Raw genomic sequence first — 22,418 nt, 5'->3', positions numbered from 1 at the left:
AAAACCCTTGCTGCGTTGTGTAGTTTTGTGTTTGATAGATGTTTTAGATTCTTAGTCCGATCATTAAGCATTAACCCTCTCTAACTACCAACACACGTGCACACACTTCCGTTTAAAGGGGAAAAAAAAGCAGTCGTTCTCTTTAAAAGTGGAAAGGGTGATAACATGGGTGCCAATCTCAGTAACAAAAGAAATGGGAGTCAGGGATGTTGGGAGAGTGTCACAAGAAGAGGAGGTTCAGAAGAGGGGTGGATGAAATTAGCTTTCTTGTCTAATCCTTTAGGTTCCTCGCGCAGAGCACTCGCATTTGCTTTTTTTTTTATATTCTCCTTCAACTTAATTGGCTGGAAAGTGCTTGACATGCAAAGTTAGTGACATTAAGAGGAACATGTTGCAGTAAGCCTGAGCGCCACTGACAGCTAAATTGTATCCGGGGAAATTATGAAGCCTTCAACATGGTTAATTCTTTTTTTGGGGGGTTTAGTTAGACGAGGGTGGAGAAGGGGGGGCTGGGTTTTGAAGGAGGAGGTGGGGTAATTGCCGTTGTGGACGACTCATCTCATATTGATGGGAATTGTGAAGAAGTCTTCTAGTTTTATGCTGCTTATGCTTTGGGGGCTGGGAGACGTAACATCTGTGTCACATCATATTCATGTGGGGTTCTGAATATATGAAGTTCAAGGAATTTCTGCTTCCATCAGGCCTTGTCAGTAAACCCAACACTTTAGAACTTCTGGTGTGTTGAGGGTCTGTTTTCAGTGCTGGCTGCTTTTGTTATAGTCTGAGAATATTCCAATGTCAGGTGAAGGTTAGGACAAATATTTCTTACCTTTTTGAGTTTATTTACCTGTGTCAGCAAGAAAGAAATAAAGAAATTAATACTTTTTTCAGCAAGGATGCATTATATAGATCATATGTTACAGTGAAACCAAAATATTCCCTTGAATCCTGGTTTACAGCGGCACAACAGTTTTCAACTTTGATAATAATAAGAAATGTTTGTATTGTCTACTGAAAACTCAACTTTGCCATCACACAAATACATTTTGAAATGTATTAAAATATAAAACTGTTCTTTTTAAATTGTAATAATATTTATATAATACATAAATCAAGTATTCTCTGGAGTGCCAAGCATTTACAAGTAGATGCTGGAACATTTCTAAGTGAATATTTAAAATGTTTTTTGTTGTTGTTTTTTTCATTTTATTTATTTTAGTTGTTTTATTTCACAAATTACTCTTAAATTAGGCATTGATGAAACTTTTTTTTTTCTGTGGTCAACCCTATTTGTATAATATTTGCAAAACTGTACTAGATCATCAACTTTTTTTCAAAGTAACAGAATTACTACACATCTTTCTAATTTCTTGCCATGTTGTTTCTTACTTTTTAAATTGTATTTTATGTATTTTTATTTATTTTATAAATAGATAAGATAATGTACAGTTAGCTAATCAGTATGGAAAAAGACACCAGCTTTACGCCAATATTTATTTTACCATTAGGACAAACATTATCCCGAAATATTCATTGGCACCAAAAATGCAACACTATGATTGCATTCTATTTTATGACAAAATATGAAACGAGTCATTTATTTTTAAACCGCAAACACACTTTAAAATCAAAACATTTCACAAAGTTTTTTTTTTCCAGATTGTTAAACAGTAGATATATTGTCAGTTTTGATTCAAAACAGTTCTGAGGAATCCTCTAGTATAATTTGTTTACAGATGTCTCTTCTCATACAGTGTAATTCATATATTTTAAGTGTTATTTTTTTTGAGCCTGTGTTTATTGAATAAGAAATGTCATAACTAACAGGCCTGTGATTCACAATCAGTAATTTGTGACAAAAACTGCAAAACAAATTTGAAATTATAGAGTTGACTGATGGATAGCTCTGTTTCTCTATCAGTCTCGCTCCCTTTGCTTTTTTTTATATGGGCCTTAATCAAATGAGACCCTGTCCAAATTCTCTCTCACTCTCGCTCAAGTGCATTGCGCAATCATCCGGCGTGTGTTCGAATTGGCTCTTGACTCCCGCTTGATGAATAATATTGTCGCTCTTCATTCCAATTAAGTGCGATTGCCTAAGAGCTGGCGTCACGTTCCGGCTCAATCACTGCCCTGTTTTTTGTCCATCTCCCTCCTCCCATTCAACCCACCTTCCAAGGTCACCTCTCTCTAAAGCACATATCCCTTCTCTGACTGTATAATCTCCGGGGTTGAAAACACTACTGAAATTACACCTGTTAAAACCCCGCAGGTTCACTTTCCCTCCACACCCGCCCCTCCTGCCGGTGCCCTATCTGCTTTGACCTCTGCGTGATTGGCGTGGTAATTACCCAATCACTCGATGGCTGCCACTGCAGTCACAATAGAGTGATTGGAGTGGTGTTTTTCTCGTCTGTTCCTTTGCTTTATTCCTCTGTCAGGCCTCTGTCAGCCCCGGCACTGAGCTCTTTGTTAGGAAGGGGTAGAGAGAGGGAGGAAGATGGGGAAGAAGATGTGAGAGAGGGGAGAGAGCAGATCTCATTTTGTTGCCATATTCTACCAAGCGGCACGGTTGGGGGTGAGGGCACAGGGGGCTGTAGAGGAAGGCGAGAAAGAAGCTAAAGACCTTTGTTGCACATAGCCATCAAATGTTTATTTAAATGTGTGTGTGTGTGTCTGGTGCTTTAAAAAGTAATTTTAAACTTTCAAAGTTAAAGAATTTCAGCCTGTTTTGTAATACTGAGATGATACTACTCCTATAAAAGCTTCAGCAATAATCACAACATGAAGAACTGATACTGGCACAATGTGTAGTGCTGTTTTGGTGTAATAAGTCTTGTTTTTCTACAGTGGGAACTATGCGGCTGCATTCGATGCTACTGTGGAGGTCCAAAAACAATACAACCAGTTGCCCAAAATTCACGACCTCATCTGTGGCCTGGTGGAAAAAGGAGATGCTGAGCTGTTGCAGAAAGGTGTGTAACACCACCTAACACACACAGCACAATAATTACATTTCTGTGTGTAACTTGTTAGTCACAAGTAGTTTGTCTACTTCTCTACGTGTGTGTGTGTGTGTGTGTGTGTGTGTGTGTGTGTGTGTGTGTGTGTGTGTGTTCTGGTTTGCTGACTGTTGAGATGGTCGTATGTAGAAAGTGTGTGTTCTGTGTTTTCAAGAGTGCCACCCACTAAAGGGCAGGTTGGACAACCTAGATGATGGTGGTTTCAATAGTCTCTGTATTTGTCAGGGTTAGTGGAGGGGTTAAGTGCGCTGTGTGTTGGGGGTGAGTGGATTTGAAGTGTTAAGGCAGTGAGACCTCTACGATGGAGGGCCACTTTAGAGCCCTAATGACCCAGCACTCTCAATGTGCCACAGCAAAACCCATTGATGGACGTAAACAGACGTATACCTGCAGGAGTTCAGTCTCTTTGTGTTGCTGTGGCTTCTCTGGACTGTTCTGAAGCGGCAAGCAAAGAGTCCAGATCTGCTTGCCTTTGAATGACTTTATTAAGTGACAATGAAGGGACTCTGTTAACTCTGATAGCATTTAAGTAACGCTGTCAAGTAAAGATCTTATTGGTGGCAATATAAACCAGAGATTACATCTAAAAATAATGTTTTCTAAAATATCACCAGACATTCATACATATAGCCTCTATTTTTAATATACAGTTGTTTTTAGTGATATACTGGGCTGCTGAAAGACAATTACTCTGCTTAAGGTTGATAGAAAAGAGAGCATGTACACAGAGTACACAAATGTGACCGTTTCTTCATCTTCCTGTCTCTGTCTTTCATTTCACAGTCATGGAGTTTTTGAGTCAGGAGCGAGGCGAGATGATGATGCTCTACGACCTTTACTTTGCGTTCCTGCAAACGGGCCGCTACAAGGAGGCACGCAAAATCATCGAGGTGGGACTGCTGAGATTGTGTTCAAACCACACAGCTATTTAACAGCTTTAATTACAGCCACACTGATATTTCCACTTTTAAATTAGATTTGTTCCAAAGCCACACTAATGCCATTCAAGCAAGGCAATAGGTACAGTGATTTTTCAAAGGTTGAGTGTAAAGGAAAATGTCATTACAAGGCTTTGGCTTGATAAAGATGTTTTCATTTGAAACAAAAAATGATGACAAAAGTTAACTGCAAAGAAAGAACTGAGTGCCAAGTCCATATTATTATTATTATTATTATATATATTTTTTTTTCATGAATTAAATTGATTTAATTAGTTTATAATTTTTTGTTTCTATTTTTAAATGTGTAGTCTAATTGGTAAAGTTTTAATATAGGGACCAATTCTCACTTTTAAGTAGTTGCTTGCTAGCATGCCTATTATTAAAGGGGTCATATGACATTTCTTAAAAATATTATTTATGTGTATTTAGTGTAATGCAATTGTTTAGGGGTTTAAGGTTCAAGAAATATTATTTTACACATGCCATACATTCAGTGTTAGGTAAGTTACTTTCAAAAGATAATTAATTACTATTACTTATTATGTCACCAATATTGTATTTAAAGTACTTTACTAATGACTCTTTCTGAAAAGTAACAGTTACTCTGTAAGTAATTTATTCAAATCGCTAATCAGGCCACATCTAAAAATCCCTATAAACCTTAATAAAAAAATAAACTCTTGTTCTTTTTTTTGAGTCAAACAGAATAGTTTAGCCTTTTAGCTTTAAAACAACTGTAATACTTAAACAGTTTTATAAAAGATGTAACCACCTTTGGTTAACAAATAGAAATGTGAATAAAAACCATATCTGAATAACAAAAAAGCTTAAGAAAAGTTAAACAATTCATTTCAGTTTGGCAAGAAAAGCCCAACTAGTAAAATCCGTAAAACTTTCCAGATTTCCAGATTTTAATGTAAATTATGAAATCATTCTGGGAGGGGATACATAAAAAAAATGCAATGCCTAAAGCGTTTTTGGCTGCAAGTATATACATATGCATATGTTTTCAATAAATGTTATTTCAAATTTCACATTTTGCATTAATACCTGGGATATTATGTAATGTAAGGCAGAAGCAATACTAATTGCTTTGCAATTTTCAACAAGTTCTTTCTGATGTTACGAAGACTATTACAATAATTCTTGCAGTCAAATAGACAAATTCTTCTCTATTCCAGACAGTTTTTACCCTGCTTACAGGGTAAAAAATAAATACTTTTGAGATGTGAAATCCATGTACAAATTATAGCGCTCTCATCACTGTCCTCGGGCCAGAGGACCATCTTTATTGAATGAGAATAGCATCTCCTTAACGTCGAACCGGCAGCAGAACTTCTCATCCCGTCTCAGGACTGTGAAGTTTTCAGACACATTTTCAGTGCATGTGTAGATGTCTTTTATTGTCTGGAGAAGACTGAGGATGTCTCTGTTCACTCATCAGGCCCTTCTGCGAGCGCTCTGTCCGGGACGTAACATGTTTTGAGCGCTTCGTCCAGAATGGGTCTTTCGGGGATATCTTTAGGCTGTGTTCTGTCTTGTTCTTTTAGAAGACAGCATCTCACGAGTCTACACTTCCACCATGAAACAGCTCTGACAAAACCATTTAGATGTTCAATTAGCCAACCGCTCTAATACGACACCACTCAACTCCCTCAGTGCTGCCGCGTGGGAGGACGGGAAAATGTCAGCCACAGTCAAGCCACTTCTTGCCGGTTTATCAGGCATGGTCTTTGTCTGAGGTTGTTTCACCTTTCTGTGCAGTTTTATTTTTCCAACCTTCTGAAGCATTCTCTTTTTTTTTCTTGTCTCTCTGCATCTATCCTCCACAAACCCCTAATCTCTGATATTCTGTTGTATCGTTGTCAGTATGGATGAAAAATAAGCCTAAGCTTGGATATTACAGATCCATCAGTCCAGGGGCTTTTAACCAAGGAAACATCCAGTGTCCGCAGATCCTAGAGCATGCCATTTGGCTCCATTTTTCATATATACACCAGATCATAGAAATTCCTCTTTGACAGCGCTTTAGCCGATAAGCTATCAATGGTCACCTCAGGATACCGCAGTCTCAAGCAGCTTTGACTTTCATTGTTTTGAGAGGTTAATTTGGGATGCAAGTTAAAATCCCTCTTAAAGAATTTACTTGATTTTTCTAAAACTTATCAATCCACTACTGCTCTTAAACCATCTTAGGACAACCTCCAGTGTCATGAGTTTAAAATCGTTCATGATGCATGACTAATACACAGTGCAGTTGTTGTTAACTTTATTGATTGATCGAATTAATAAACCATTGTTTTGTCCAGGTTACGCATTAGCTGCTATTTTGGTATTATTTATGTACAGTAGTACTGTAGTTTGAATTAGCTGTAATTTTATATCTTCAGTTTTGTTATTTAAGTTTTGTGCTTTTATCTTATTCATTTTTGGGGTTAGGTATATTTTTACGTAGCTTTTTCAATTTTATTTTCAGTCATTTTGGCATTATTGCATTATTTGGAAAAGTTGCTAAGGCAACATTTCTCATTTTCAAGTTTTTAATTTTGTATTTGTATATATTTTTGCTGCTTTATTTCATTAATCAAAAACAATAATTATTCATTTTAGTTTACAATAACAACTAGTGGTCGACCGATAATTATTATTATTATTTATTTTAATTTTTTGGACCGCTGATACCGATATTTTGGAAAGCAGGGAGGCGATAGCCGATATAATATTTTTTTTATTTTATTAGTATTCATATTTAAGAAATGTGCTTAATGCTGACGGCAAATGACAAAGTATTATAATGTTTGTCTTTCTATTACAAGTAATATATGCAAAATAAAAGTCAAAATAAAAGTCTCTAACACATCGGCCAAGCAGAAACACTTATCGGCTGATGCCAATATTTGAAAAAATTGCCAGTATCGGCCGATACATCGGCCTTGGCGATATATCGGTCGACCACTAATAACAACACTGGTATTTGGTCATTTTGACATTGAAATAAATTCTAAAACATCATGGCTTGGCATCTCTTCCATGCAGCAGTGATTAGATGACTTGTATCTCATTGCTTGTCTGCAGCTTAGTTTTTACTCCTGAATGCCAGCCTCATACAACTATATTAAACCAAATATTTTCTCTGATTGGCTACTAGTATGCAACGTCTTTTTTACTGGAAAATGATTAAGCACTGCTGGAAATGTATTGAATTTTGGTTGATCTGTAGTTGTACACAATATTCGCTCACCGTGTCTATTTTAAAATAAGTTCTGTTTTTTTATTTATTTTATTAATTTTGAGTTGATATTGTAAGCCTTTTGAATTTATCCTATATTGTCCTGAGGGCTTGATTGGGAGGTGTACTTGTGAGAGTTACTATTAGTCATTGAAAACAAAGCTCTGTCGTATCTTTCACAATAGTTTTATACCTCTGAATTCCGTCCACTATAAACTCTCTTCAAGTTGGTGTTTAATGCTGGCTTGTCGAGCACCCTTGTGCTTGACCGGTCAAAAGCCCCACTCGTTTCCTGGAGCGTTTTCCACACATCCTCTCCTCCATCCAGAGCTGGATAATTAAAAACACTGATATCGAGGTAGCATTAGCAGACACAGAGCTCTACTTCACTCTCTAATAGAAACTTTAAGTGCAGTGATGGAGTGCTGGTCAGTGGTCAGGTGATTGTACTGTCTATAATTGTCAGATTATTAATAATGGTGGTAATTAAGTGAAATGCTTGTGTAATTAAAATGGTTGTCACATTGTGTGTGAGTGTTTCAGAGTGTGTGACCTGTGTTTGAGAGAATGATGGCATCTTCAGCGTGATGATGGGTGTTTTTGCTCAAAGGTCTGAATGAATAGGGAGTTTTTGTTTACTGTAACTTTGTGAAGGTCATGAAAATTGAACACTTTGGATTCCTTTTTTGTGACGCATTAGATTCACAAACCCAAAGTTTTTTTTTTTTTTTTTTTTGTGAGCACGATTAAATCTTTTTTAAACAATCCAACATTTAAAAAAATTAGGCTAGCATGAAAGTGTCTCAAGTAGTTTCTTCTGTACTGTATCTGACAATTTAATTAATTTAATTTATTTTGTCTTTGCTATAAGTTTATAAAGTAAACTTTTTTTTTTTTTTTTTTTTTTTTTTCAGGACTTATTCTTTGAGCTAACTCCTGCTCTCTTCATAGAAACTTCTGAAAATTACACAAGCAGGGCATTAGTTTATATTTTCTATCATTATTATTGACTATATAAGGCTAAAATCCTAATAGAGAAAGAATTTATAAATTAATTATTTAGGGTCCATGTGTTGTGTTAAAAAAAAAAAATCTGTCATATATTTGTCCTTACAGACTCTTAATCATCTGACCTAGATGTTCTTTTGTGGCATTGGCTGTGGTTTGTGTGGTGTGTGTGTGTGTGTGTGTGTTTGTTTGTTTGGGTCAAATGAATTTGTGTGTGTGTTGATTTGCTCTTCTATATAGGAAGATTGGAGGAGTGGGGGTGCTCTTCATCCTGGATTTACTTAAGGGAAGATTTGCCCCACAGGGCTTTGTGCATCAGGCCCAGGGGCTGCTCCTGCATTTATAGCAACACAAAAAGACCAGGACTGGGTAGCGGTTCAATTTTGGTCTTATTTGCTAAGCAGATTAGGTTTGAGGAAGGCTGGAGTGATTTTGAACTTGGCCTGGAGGCGGATTTGCTGCAGAGTAATTCTGTTTGGATGCTGCTGGAGCAATATCTTCTTAAGAGGAGAGACAAAGTGAATTTAGAAATCTGTGTGTGTGTGTATGTGTGCATCTCTGTATCAGAAGATTCTCATTTACTGTAGGTGCACCAAAGCATCATGATTCAGTACTTTATATGAGAAGTAATCATGTTGTACAACTACATCTATATTCTGTCTGTACCACTCACAAAATTGTTTTTTGTTCATTTTTCTTTAGTTTTTTTCTTTTGCTTTTGTTTTTTAAGTTTCACTTTATTTTAGTCTTTGTTTTTTGTTAAGTTTCACTTTATTTTAGTTTTGCTTTTGTTTTGTTTTTCGTTTTGTCTGATTTTGTTTTGTTTGGTGTTTTGTTTTGTTTGATTTTGTTTTGTTTGGCGTTTTAGTTTGGTTTTGAGATGACCTGGGCATAACTTGACCAGTTAGTGAATTTTATACTATGCATTTGATATGCCCTTTCTCATGATTGTTCATTCCCCCTGGGCCGTCTGATCATATTAGTGCAGTGTAAGGTGATTTGCACCTATTTAAGTTGTTGAGATCTCATTTATTTCTTCTTTTTTTTACCCATGTGCAGACTCCTGGTCTAAGGGCTCGACCAACCCGTCTGCAGTGGTTCGCAGAGAAATGCATTGCAGCCCAACAGGTCAGTGCTTCTCTGCCGTTTTGTCTGAAGAAGTGATTTGCTGTAGATCAATAGAGGGTGTATCACTGTTTGAATCTCTCTTTCTCCAGATGGAGCCCCTTGAGAACATGGTGGACACGAGTGTCAAGCTGTTCGAGTGTGACAGAGATGACATGTATCACTATTTGTTACGTCTCTGCAGTAAGTCTCATGTGTTGGAGCTCAGACGGCAAACAGTGGATGAGCGTAACTACATTGCACTGACATTTTTTTTTTTTTCTTGTCAGAGGAGACCAATGAGTGGCAGAAGGCTGAGGCAACCTGGATGAAAATGCAAGAGGAAAATTTGGCTCCAAGAGAGAGGACCCTGCGTTTGCTTGCTGATATCCTTAAAAACAATGACAAGGAGGTGCCTTTCGAGGTGCCTGAGGTAAAAGAACCTATTCAGTGACCAATATTAAATCTGTTACAAAATCCTAAAACAAAGGCATTTGAAAATCAGTGCCTTTCAGCATTTGGAATTTTTTCTTTAGTCCGATACATTTAGTCGTGTTTCTTATAATCTGTAGCAGGTGGAAACCATGAATTAATTAAATTCTGGATGTTAATTCAAGTTTAAGATAGCATTATGGTGTAATGATGTGGCTGTTTTATGTGTAGGTGTGGTTTGAGGAGGTCAGAGGTCAGCCTGAGATGTTTTCGGAGCAAGAGATCAAATCTAGCCCCGTGGTTCAGGCTGGCCCTCGTAAAAGGGTTGCAGCTTCACCCCCTAAAGAGGCCACCATTGATGACTACAAACTTAAAGTCCTGTCTCTTTGCAAGAAGGGCAAAGCTCAAGGTTAGTTCTCCATTTAACTGTGTTTAACTTCCTTTAAATCACTATGGTAAACCATAGAGTTGTCAGGACGGATTTCCCAGGAAATGGCGCACTTGCGCTGTTCATCTTTTGTAATTGTAACTTTTGTCTATTGCAACTTGTAGTTTTATTTTTCAGTCACAAGTTACATAGTCACATACATGCATTAAATTAAATACCAAATAAAATAAAAGGTAAAATTATATTAAAAAATCTAAATGAAACATTATATATATATTTATTTATTGCATATATAATATTTTATATATTAATATATTATATTTATAGCGGTCTGCTTGGGTTAAGTGAAGTCAGGTTTATTTATATAGTTATTTATGATCACTTTAAAATTGCTTAATAGTAGCTTCATAGTAAAAGTTAGTGTGACTGTCTCAAGATTAATTTTCAGGACAAGTCATACGCATTATTATCTGTAGTGGTCTAAGTAGATTATGTATAGTTCTTACCCCTGTTGTTTCTGATTCTCAGAGGCCTATGACATCCTGAAGAAAGCGAATGGCATGGGCATGGTCCTCGGCCCTGCTGCATATGACACCCTAATCAAAGCCCTCCTGGCCACAGGCAACATTGAGGATGCCATGGCTGTCAAAAACATGTGAGTCTGTCTGCGGGGGTCTCACCATCTATGTCTAATTTTGTATTGCAGGTTGCTAAATTACAGGTTTTAAGGTCATGGCCTTTGTACCCGATTTTGCAGCAACAGAAAATCTTCTTGAATTGAAACGGATGAATGCTGATAAGCTCCTTCTAGCTGAACACACACACACACACATATACATGTCTTATGGTTTTAGCCCTTTCAGAGTTACTAGATAATCTCTCAGTTCTCAGAAGAGCTTGGCAAGATGCAAAAATGACAGTCCTTTGTCGATTAGTAATAGATCTTTGTGTTTGTGCTGATCTTTGATCTATCCATAAAGCCCAGATGTTTCACTGGCTCGTATTATATGTCTGATTATATATCCTTATGAAAGAAAGCCATCGCCACTATAATCTTGTACATGCTTTCATGAAAGCTTTCAGAAATGTCTACATACCAGGCAATCGCGCAATATATATATATATATATATATATATATATATATATATATATATATATATATATATATATTTATATATAAAGAGCTGGGTAGATTACTTGAAAATTGTAGTCTGTTACTGATTTCAAATTACATGACAAAAATTGTAGTAAATAACAATCCATTACATTACAGACTACTTTAATTATAATATCATTATTAAAATAGGATAATATTGTACCATATTGATATAAAAATGCAAAGAGAAAGGAAATGTATTACATTTGTTGTTAGTGACATCATAAAGTGTATTAAACATTACATTACATAAAGGTTTCCCAAACTGGGGCACTGAATGGAAGTAAAGAAAACAACAGTACTGTCCTTTACTGTTAATGATGATAGCCAGTATATTGAAAACCTTGTATATAAGGTGTGTGTGTGTGTGGTGGACTTCATGCAGATGTTTGGCAGGACGTTGGTCTTGGCCAGCGGGGTGCTTTAAAGACAGATTAAGGGGATTGGGAATGGAAGAGGAAGCGAAGGATGGGATTGTCCAGCACTTAAAGGGCTAGACGAGAGTAAGGAAAAGGACACAAGGATTTTCTTGGGGTTGATAAGAGTAAGTCTGGCTCTGGTCTCTGGGCCAATCTGCCGTGTGAGCGGATGTTGGCCGGTCGCCGTTGAGATAAGGAGCGGCGGCTGATGCTCAATTGGGTGGCAGGATTAATCTAGCCAGAGAGGGTAATAAAAAAAGAAGACTTTGATTGAGGTTTAAGTGACGAATGAGGGGCAAACGGACGTGGAGAGTGGATCCAGATTTGTTGGATTTGTCCAGTCTCTCACACATGTATGCGCACAATTTTAAGATGAGCAGTGAAAAAGCGCTCTCAGCATCAACACACATACACAGCATCATGTATTATTCATAAATACATCTAATCCTACAACGCAAACTACAGATGTGTTCAACTAATAACTTTTCAATCTTGCTTTTGTCTTCTCAGTGCCACTGATTATATTCCTGGATTCAGTTTAAGTGACAATGCCAACAACCTTCTCATCATCTCTCAGGTGAAGAAATGCCAGATGAAAGGTGAGTGTAAAAAGTGGATTTGTTCTCTGTTACTGTAGAGTACTGGGGAACGCCGTAGTTTCTTCCAAGGCTTTGTTTTATTAAACCTGACGTATGATCTCTCTCACAGATGCCATGGGGACTCTTAAGGGCATGTTACAGGCTGACCAGGTGCCCACTCAGCTGGCCATCACTAGACTGGTCCAGAGTCTCGCAAGTGAAGGAAACACACAGGACATCCAGGAAGTGGAGGCCTTGGTGAAGAATTTAGGCTCCATCAAGCTGTCCAGCATGATATTCGTCAACAATACTGCTCTTGCTCATATTAAAAAGTAAGTATTGCAGTCATATTAAAAAGTAAGTTTTTTTGTTAAGACAATATTTGCTGTTATTGCTTATGAACTGCTTACTAAGCAAAACTGCAGATCCAATAGACTTACACTACTGGTCAGATGTTTGGGGTTGGTGAGATTGTTTTAAGGTTGTTGTTTTTTTTGTAGTTTCTCGTGCCGCATTTATTTGATTTAAAACGGTAATACTGTGAAATATCACATTTCAAAATAATGTTGTTCTATTTGAATATTTTGTAAAATGTACTTCAACTGATGGCAAAGTTTATTTTTTAGCAGCCATTCAACCAGTGTCACATGATGATCCTTCAGTATTTATTCTCATATGCAGATTTGGTGCTCAAGAAATAACTTATATTATCAATGTTAAAAACAGTTATGTTATGTAATATTTTTGCACAAACTCTATGGTTCTCTATGAATAGAAAGTTTAAAATAACAGCATTATTATTTCTTTTTTTTTTTTTTCTTTTTTTTTCTTTTTTTTTTTAGTTTGACATTTTTTAATTTCAAAAGAAAAAAACGGTATGAACGGTAGTGTATTATGCAGGAGTAGAAAAGCCAGAATTTTTTTTAACTGATTTTTAGGCAGATTTTCTTTTGGAAATTTTTAATCATGCAAAAAAAAAATCTAAATATGTAATCTTTAATTTCTGATTTAATTTATATTAATAATAATATTAATAATTTCACAACAATCTATTTAAAAAAAAAAAGTCAGTTAAAAAATACTTTGTAATCCTGTAATTATGATCAATTGAAAAAGTCCGCTGAAAAACCACGGCAGCTCTTTGGTCAAAAGGCGCAGAAACGACATCAATTGGGACATGAATCATATGTAATAACCAGAATATCAGTAGACACCTGTGGAAGCAACCTCTCACAACACCCTAACATTATGGCATCAATGCACCACAATCTAGTGTGTAGCTACAAGAGTCGAGAGATCTCATGGACTCCACTACTAAAGCTGCTCACAGTACTCGAGATGAGCAGTCATTCAGAAGTATTTAAAGTGGATGCACAGTTCAATTAAATGCAGCTAAGATTGGCACCACATACCTGGCAGCTGAAGGAAAGCAGATGACACTGAGGTTAAGATTGTGATTGACTAGGACAAAGACTTGATTATAGGTCTATTATTATCTCAGAAACTCTGAACCACACGCTCAGTGTTTCTAAAGGGAGCACCAGCAGAGATCAGATTCCACCCGCACAAACTTTTCTTGGTTATTTTGGTGGAAACAAATTCATGAAAAGAACAATGAAGCACCCTTGTTTCTGTAAATAACATGAAATGTGCCCTCTCTGTGGTTTGACCTTGACTAAAAATAGGTGTCATCGCAGGTTTGTTGTTGCTACCATGGATCGTCTGCTCATGTGGCCTTTTCTCACACCTCAATTTCATCTTCGGTTCTTTCATCTTACCTTTCCTCCATCCCCTTCACCCCTCTCCACCCATTATTATTAAAGGCTCAAATCTGCTGTGATGGCTAGGACTATGCAGTCTGAATAATTCACAACGGGTCCGCACTAATGTGGTGCCCGGTTTCCGGAGCCCCGTCTCGCCTCTTAACCAGTCAGTTTGGCTCAGCCGCACACAGCACACGTGTCACTGTTGCTTAGGCCCGCCCGGGGGTCAGAGTTCACCCCGACAGGACAAAGCAGTGCAAACGGGAAGCTGCCCAATCAGCCGTGAAGAACGCTTTGCTCTTCCGCTGTCCTACACTGTCTTAAGACACTGTCTTAATGGCGAGGGATGACAATCTATGCCTAGGTCGGGAATATTAATGTGGATGATGAAAGTTTTATGCACTCACTGTTCTGTAATTGAAGGAAATGGAATGGAAATTTTCACATGGCTTGCTTTTTTCCCACCTGCCTTTCTTTAGTTTTACTCTTTGAACCGAAGTTATATTTTTTGGATGCAAAAAAGGGCCGCCTATAAATCTATATTTTGGTCTCTAAATATGGCTTTGATCCGTCCTTCAGTAAAAGTCTAAGCAAATGCAGTTGTTTTTTTAACCCAAAGCTTTTTTTTTATTTTGTAAGCCAGGTGAAAAATCTTAGACTGATTGCTTGGGAAATTTTCACACCAGCCATGGGAATTATTAATCTTTCATGTCCATAGCACAAATGTGTTGTATGATGGAATACTTGAGGTTAAGGCATGGGTTTTCATAATGTCTTATTATTTTTTATATTGTATCCCTAAGTTAGTGGAGTGTTCCTGGCTCTATAAAGGGGTTTGTTGAAGTCACTAACACCAAGTATGAACTCTTTTCTCCCTCTGCAGTGAGGACATAGACAGTGCGGTGGAGCTGTTGGAGTCCTTCTACATCCAGAACACAGAGAATCAGAAATCCAGTATTTCTTTTGTCTTCCGCAAAGTTCTGGATGCTAACAACGATGCTGTGCTGGATAAATGTAAGACCCTCACACCACCTCTTCATCAGTATCAGTGGTTCTCAACACCCCCCCCCCCCCCCAAAAAAAAAAAAGCATGCAATAATTGTGTTTTTACTGGGACATCAAGACTGGGGCAGTTTTGTATTTTATTTACCCCACAGGAAAGTTCATCGTAGTAGTCTACAACTGCTTTTTGGTGGTAATGTACACTTTATTAGGGGTCAATACAAACTTGCTCCCCCTTTCCACCAGTAGCTGTTCTATCCCAAAAGGTCAAATTTTTGCCTTTTTAAATGTATTTTCTGACAGGCAGAGGAGTCTTCCGATTTGAATAGGTTTTGAATAGGTTGATATCCACTGATACACAACTGTGTTCTTTGAGTTCTTTAAGATCTGACTTCTTGCCCTTATCTGTGAGTTCCTAGTTTGAAGAAACATTACGGCACCCACTGATGTGTTGTAACATAGTAATCACCGTCGAAGCATGTGATTGATTCAAATCTCTCTCCACGTCCAGTGAGTGCCATGGCGGAAAGGCTCTGCAATCACTTTGCCTCCTACAGAGCCGCTACAGACCTCTTCCTGATTTACTTGGACACGGGCAGGACAGAAGAGGCCAAGTTCCTCCTGCAGGTACCGTCTCTCACAAACCAAGTTATGCATGAGGACTCTGTGACCTTGGTCCCCTTCACTAAATACAATGCCATCTCAAGTGATCTTTGCTCTTCTCAAGTGATCTGACCTCTCCCCATCTCATATTTGAATCATTCAGTCATTTTTTGCATGCTTAGATACTCTTGTTTTAATAAGATCTTTCCTCTCCCTCTTTCAAAAAGCACTTTAGCGAGTTAACAACTAAACCCAGGAGTGAGTAAAATCCTTTGAGATGTGGAAATAACAGGAAGCTTTGCTTCTCAGCGTCCCTGAGATGGAATGCTAAATACCATAAGATGGTTTTACAGAAGGTCTCACTCAGATCAGTATATTGGGTTTGGTCTTGTTCGCTGTGTTGTGTTGTGGGTGTCGTGAATCGCATCACAGAGTATCTCTCAGGAGTGAAGCTGCTGGGCTGCGGTTTTAAGTGCTCTGATTGTCGTGAAGGCACCTCAACCTCTGTTTTTTTTCACATAGCAGCCTGTTAAAAGCCTCCCAGACCCCTCAGCTTTTAAATCAGCAGATGCAAGAGAAAAACACCGCTTTCACCACTGGCTTGTAATGTGACCTCATTGGCGCTGAACCCAGAGAAAGCACAGGGCAGTCCAGCGATTTCAACACACACAAAACAGGATGAGGTTTTCCTTCAGGAGAGAGTCAGACTTATTTTTTTACAGCAGCATTTTCCAGGTTAATTACAAATTAAGATTTGGTTAGAGTAAGGCACCTGCAATGGAAATCGTAAACGGGAATGTTTGAAAGATTAAGACATGAAAATATACAAGTCCATGTAACCAAAGCTTTCACGACAAGAAAGTTCAGTTAAGCTGCTGTATACAGTATTTTAAATAAGAATTACTCTTACAATGTCTTTATGAACTTTTTGAGGCTTAAATGATTTGGTTACATTGACTTGCAAAGGAGAGACAGAAGTGTCTCATGATCTCAAGCCTTAATTAAACATATCTGTATTTGTATTTCAAAGTCCTAAGGGTTTGAGTGAACTATATCTTAAAACTTTGTGTAAACATGAAACTAGTGTAATCCCATTTTTAGTCCCTGCCATATTAATATAAAGATGTTTTTTTATGTTCATTTTATTCAGAGAAAAGGCTTAACACAGAAATGGTCAGAAATGCCTAACCACAAAAAACCTGGAAAGTAACATTGAAATGATAAATAATGGAAATTTCTGAAATGTTTTTAGCAGACAATACTGATTTGAAGCTTTTAAAGCTCCTGATTCTGTTAACTTACATTCTAAGCATTTTACTGTAACTTGATTTCTAAAAAAAAAAGGAAAAAAAAGTCCATTATGCCACAAATGCTTTCTATGTAAATTGCATTGCAATGAGAAAGTTTAGTCCATGCTTGCGTTAAAGTTCCCCAAAATATTCATATAAAAGCCTGATTTCTTCATACCTGCCAAAATCATCTTTTTGACAAAGCTGCCTAAGGTTGTTGAATCTTCACAAGACCTACAGTTTCTGTATGGCACAGTTTACCCCTCCAGAATTCACTGTGCCCTCATTTAACTTGTGTCATATCGTCCTGATTAAAGAGTGTGAAAATTGCACACCGGCGCTTGAAAGCTCAGGAGCACGCCGATGCAATTCAAAGCCTTTATACGGCTAAGTGTAGATAATTGTACTTTAAATTGGGCGGACACTGTACATTTTAATTTTCATAAAGAAATAAGTGGTTATTTGCCTGACTCCCTTATTAGCTGTATAATTAACCCTCAACTATAGAGCTCTGCACTGAGTGCTAAAGGATGTAATGGAAGATGGATACATTCAAAAACACATGCTTCCATCATGCTGTTACACACACACCTTCATGCGCTCCCCTTTGCCTTCTTTTAACTGCCTGCTGTGTGGATACAGGAAATACAAGTAATTGTTTTTATAGCAAGGGGTTATGTTTTGCTCAAGGGCAGATGCCGTGCGTGCATGTGAACACACACACACACACACGTTGTGATGCACGGTAAATGTTTGTGTTTAGAGTTTTAAGGTCTCTTGTGCTTCTTTGATTGCTTTAGCGCTGTGCGGCTGTCAGCGAGCAGAAGGACACAATGTTCACATACATGTTGCGAACCGCTCAGCAGCCGGGCCAGGTAAACAAACCCAGATTGTTCTAGAATTCATGCTCTGAACTTTCATTAAGTGTATTTAGTCACACAGCATGTGAATAAAGACACTGTATTTGCATTTCTGTACAGGCTGCCAAAATCAAGGCTCTGTCGGAGCTGATTCCTGACTTCACAGAGAAGGAGAATATCTATTCACATTTGGTCAAATGCTATGGTAAGACCATTTAAAAAGTTTGGGTTCAGTATGATTTTTTTCCTGCATGGAAGTATGTATGTTTCAACATTGATTATACTAAGAAATGTTTGTTGAGCAGCAAATAAGCATACTGAATGCGTTCCATTGTAGCAAAATCATTGTTAAAAGCTACTTGATTCATCTGGTGGACAGTGGCATTAATACTCGCCTAGCAAAACTACTCCGTTAATAGCTTGTCAATTAAAAATGCACCAAGCAGAGCGCACTGGCTGACTCACAGGAGGCATGTTTGTTAATACAAACACGTGTTTCCTAATGAGGGGCTACTTTAGCCAGCGTTCCGTGAGAACTTTTACACGTTTCAGTACTTTCGAGACCTCTACTGCATTATTATTTCATGAGACCTGATGTGTGAAGAATGAAATGTTGCATGTTTTCTCCCTCTCTCTCTCTCCACAGGTTTAGATAAGGACTTCAGTTCAGCGAAGGCTCTGTATGAGCGCATGCAGGCTGAGGGGGTGAAGGCTGATGAGTTGACCCTCAAGAGACTGGCGCTACTATACAAGGAAGCTGGAGAAGCTGTTCCCTTCGACGAGCCGCCGGTAATCATCAGTACTCATTAGCAGAGGAGGATTGTAGAGAAGTGTTCTTATTTTACTCAAGTAAATTTAAAAAGGATCTGTTTGGGATAACTTTACTTCACTACGTTCCAAAGCATAATGTCATACATTTTACTGCACTACATTTCAGTTTGTTATTTTACCCTTTTTTAAAATGTAATGCTGTGTTCACACCAAACGCGAAAAGAGCGTCTGGCGCGAATGATTTCAATGTTAAGTCAATGCAAAGGCACGTTTACGCACGTCGGGAGGTCTCGTGGCGCGAATGAGGCGTTTAGCGCGGCGCGGAAGACGCTAATTCGCCTCATTCGCGCGTCTAGTTCACGCGAATGACGTGAATTGAGTGTGTGGCTCGATAGGCGCGTTACGTGCGAATTTTGCTTTTGTGCATTTATGTGTTTGACGCGAATTCACGTCTGCCGCCCAAGTTGAAAAATTTTAACTTTGTCGTCAATTTGCGCCGCATTAGCCAATCAGGAGCCTGCTCAGGAGTCACTCATTCAACATGGAGGAAATACTGATGTTGTCAGTGAGCAGTCAACCTGAGCTTTATGACACAAGTATCACACACAAGTTCATATTTAAGGAATAAAAAGGACCTAGCTTAGAAGAGTGTGTTGTAAATACACATTTAACTTTTGAGTCACATACACGTTTATCGACTCGCGGCCTTCCCGCTGTTTTTTTACAACTATTTTCCCCCTAATATAGCCTACAGCTACTTTTCCCTAACAAGATAATGCATTTATTCAGAGGACGTGTGCAGGAAAAAGTGGAAAAGACCCGAGTGCTCGATCAACATCAGCCATCTTGCAAACGGAACAACCGGCCGCTAGCACTTGCCCCTCCCACAAGAAGCGGATTTCGCCTCAGACGCGCGTCAATTTTGCTTCAAACTTTTGCTTTTTACGCACATCTATTTTGCTCTATGCAAATGCATTCAAAATGTTCAAGTGGGAAACTAGACGCGAATTTGACGCTCAATTCGCGTTTGGTGTGAACACAGCATAATACTTTCTTGTACTCAAGTAAATCTTTGAATTTCTTTTTCTTGAGTACACGTAAAGTAGTAGATTTCTAATGTAATTAAGTATTAAATGATATTTAATATGAAACGTAGTGCAGTATAAAATACAATATTATGCTTTGGAATGTTGGGAATTACAGTTTTTTTAGAGCAGAGTAAAAATACTTTACTACTGTCTCCCTCTGTTCATTAGCTTTTAATGCATATTGAATATTAACTTTTTTCATCTTCTTAAGAGGAATCATTTAAACTAAAGAAGATGTTGCAATGTAGATTGAAATGTTTTACAAATTGTGTAGTCAAATATAAAAAAAAAGTTCAAATGTAGTTTTCTATTGAATGAGTACAAGATTGTATATAGTAATAATAAATATAAATGTAATAAAAATATGAATTATTTATTCAGTGTAATTGAGCACAGCATTTACATAAATGTTTTTGCTTGGAATTGCCACAGAGATTTTGTTGAACATTTTTGAATGATCATGCAGGCAAATTGTTCAGTTAGAGATTTGAATCGATTCAGTTCAGTGGACAGTTTGATCCGACTCACTGAACTTGAACTTGAATGCCAATTTTGCCTCAGCTTTATATATTCCAGAATGCATTAAAAACATCTGTCTTAACATTTTCATACTCTGAAGAGACACAAAAGAAAGTCTGGAAAGTGTAGGAAACATTTTTGAAGTTGGTTAAGCACTAGCTGATTAGAGTGCAGTTTCACCTGAAACACCTCTGCTTTTACACGCTCTGGTGTATTATTTACTATCTGTCAGAACCGTGCTCCTGTGTTTTTCACCAGCCAGCCGTCTACAAACACCCCCCCCCCCCCATGCACAGCTAAGCTCTCAGCACACCATTTAAGTTCTCACAAAGCAATCTCAGGTAGCACTCCATCCCGCTCCATTCAACTCCGTCTCTTCCTCCAGTCCCACTAATACCACAGTACAAAGAGTCTCCGGAGAGAGGCGATAAGGAGAGATTTGAGGTGCCGTTCACATCTGGCCTCAGCAACTGTTATTTATCAACTTTAATTACCCCATTAATAAGGGAATATACATTGTTGGACAAATGGTAATCTTCTAAAAGCACTCGCCTTCCAAAAATAGAGAGCAAGTGTTGTTTACAGGCTCCTGTGCTTAATTATGGGAAGGGGGAACGAGTAAATATGTTCTTTGTGAATTAATACGGTTTGTAAGATGAAACGAGAGCGTAGGATTTGTTTGGACCGTGTGGTTGTTATTAGTTTGCCCCAGAGGGCAGAAAACGCTCAACTACACACAGCACCCACTGAAAACACCTCAACACGCACTCAAAGTACAATTAAATTGGAGAATTTGGTCTAGTTTTGCTTTTACTGATAAACTATCTAAAAAAAGCTTTTTGTATTTTGTTTCCGCAGGAGTCTTTTCGTTTCTACGCAGACAAACTGAAGAAGCAGCGCTCCGAGTTCATGGAGCCAGCCGACAACTAAAAACAGCTTGTCATTTATTCTTGATTCCTTTTCTTTTTTTACATCCATCATATGTGCACAGCTTGTGTGTTATACTGTGATTGTTTTTTTTTTGTTTTTTTTTTTGGCCCTTCATAATGATGTCCTGATGTGGTTAATGTGTACATAGATATTTATGCAAATAAATGTAAACCCAAAACTTCGTTGGCTTTTTTTTGTAAGTTTCCTTTTAATCTTTTCTTTAGTTTGTTCCTGAAGCGATTGTCACACAAGAGATGTTTTATCAAGATCCAGGTTTTGACTTCTGAAAATGCAGATATGTTCAGAGAAGATACGTTATGTTACACATGCGTGATTTGCGTTGTGCTCATATAGTCAATTTATGCTCAGTTATGTAATAATGCATACTATATAATAAACATCTCCTTGGAGCAATCATGGAAGCTGTCATGCATCCTGTTTTTTCTGGATTCAACAAAAGTGCAAAAACACATTATCTAGCTTTTTTTTTTTTTTTTTTTTGATTTTTGAAATTGGCACATTGGCAAAAACTTTCTTAAGCTGTCTAATCTTCTACACGTTTAAATTAGTAAACATTTAGACTGCAACAAAGAGAAGCTGTTTATGGATATTTACCAAAGCAGAGCTATAATCTCTTGCCAAACTGAACAAAAGTGTGGAAGGAAACGAACAGAACATTGCTGCCATCCAGTGGATATCAGCTGAAGTCTAAAGAGATCACCGAATGACCTTTGGAGCACCAGCTCTTCTTTTCTGCTGTCTTTACTAGCATGGTTTTGACCTCTGACCTCTCTCATTACAGTATTGTTTAATGAAAATATCTTAAGGATGCTTTAAATATAGAAAGCTCAAAAGAGCAGCATTGATTATTCTATAACGTTATGTAACGTGGCTGTCTCAAATGGAGGTGGGCGGCTCTGTCAGGAAACTCGGGAGACTCATTCTGAGAGGATCTGTGCAAGCCAAATGCAGACTGCATGGTAAAAGCAGATGAGATGCTATCGAGGGGATGACATTATCTTTCAAGAGCTCTTAGCATGCTCCGTAGCATCATTACATTTTAAAATGATATATAAATGATATCAAAACAGTGTGAAATGTACTTCAAATGGATCTGCCATGTTTGTCTTTGCGGAAACTTAGAGTAAAGTAATTATGTCCTTCATTTTAACAAGCATTGGTGCTTATTCTTTTCCCTGTCAGATATTTTAAGACTACTCGTCCACTATATTTATGACCATCAGAGGCAAAGTAGTGGTGGTGATGATGAATATAGAAACACATGAACATTGTATTAGATGAAACAAGGTGATC

The 22,418-nt window shown here is 37.7% G+C and overlaps 1 protein-coding gene across 1 annotated transcript in view; it reads left to right on the top strand.

Annotated features, from left to right (window-relative positions):
• The window catches only part of LOC113057116 (leucine-rich PPR motif-containing protein, mitochondrial-like), a 47,725-nt gene extending 26,202 nt beyond the window's left edge, over positions 1-21,523 (top strand). Inside the window, exons 24-38 of the mRNA XM_026224220.1 lie at positions 2,851-2,975; positions 3,807-3,913; positions 9,261-9,329; positions 9,419-9,509; positions 9,596-9,738; positions 9,969-10,146; positions 10,654-10,780; positions 12,212-12,300; positions 12,410-12,611; positions 14,926-15,056; positions 15,556-15,671; positions 17,737-17,811; positions 17,917-18,001; positions 18,443-18,585; positions 21,033-21,523. Coding sequence (XP_026080005.1) covers positions 2,851-2,975; positions 3,807-3,913; positions 9,261-9,329; positions 9,419-9,509; positions 9,596-9,738; positions 9,969-10,146; positions 10,654-10,780; positions 12,212-12,300; positions 12,410-12,611; positions 14,926-15,056; positions 15,556-15,671; positions 17,737-17,811; positions 17,917-18,001; positions 18,443-18,585; positions 21,033-21,104 — 1,753 coding nt within the window. The 3' untranslated portion in view covers positions 21,105-21,523. The remainder of the gene's footprint in view (positions 1-2,850; positions 2,976-3,806; positions 3,914-9,260; positions 9,330-9,418; positions 9,510-9,595; positions 9,739-9,968; positions 10,147-10,653; positions 10,781-12,211; positions 12,301-12,409; positions 12,612-14,925; positions 15,057-15,555; positions 15,672-17,736; positions 17,812-17,916; positions 18,002-18,442; positions 18,586-21,032) is intronic.
• Positions 21,524-22,418: the final 895 nt, after the last annotated feature.

The sequence above is a fragment of the Carassius auratus genome, chromosome 38 (assembly GCF_003368295.1).
Source record: "Carassius auratus strain Wakin chromosome 38, ASM336829v1, whole genome shotgun sequence".
Lineage (NCBI taxonomy): Eukaryota > Metazoa > Chordata > Actinopteri > Cypriniformes > Cyprinidae > Carassius > Carassius auratus.
The sequence above is the reverse complement of the archived record's forward strand: the minus strand, read 5'-3'. Positions and strand labels throughout refer to the sequence as shown.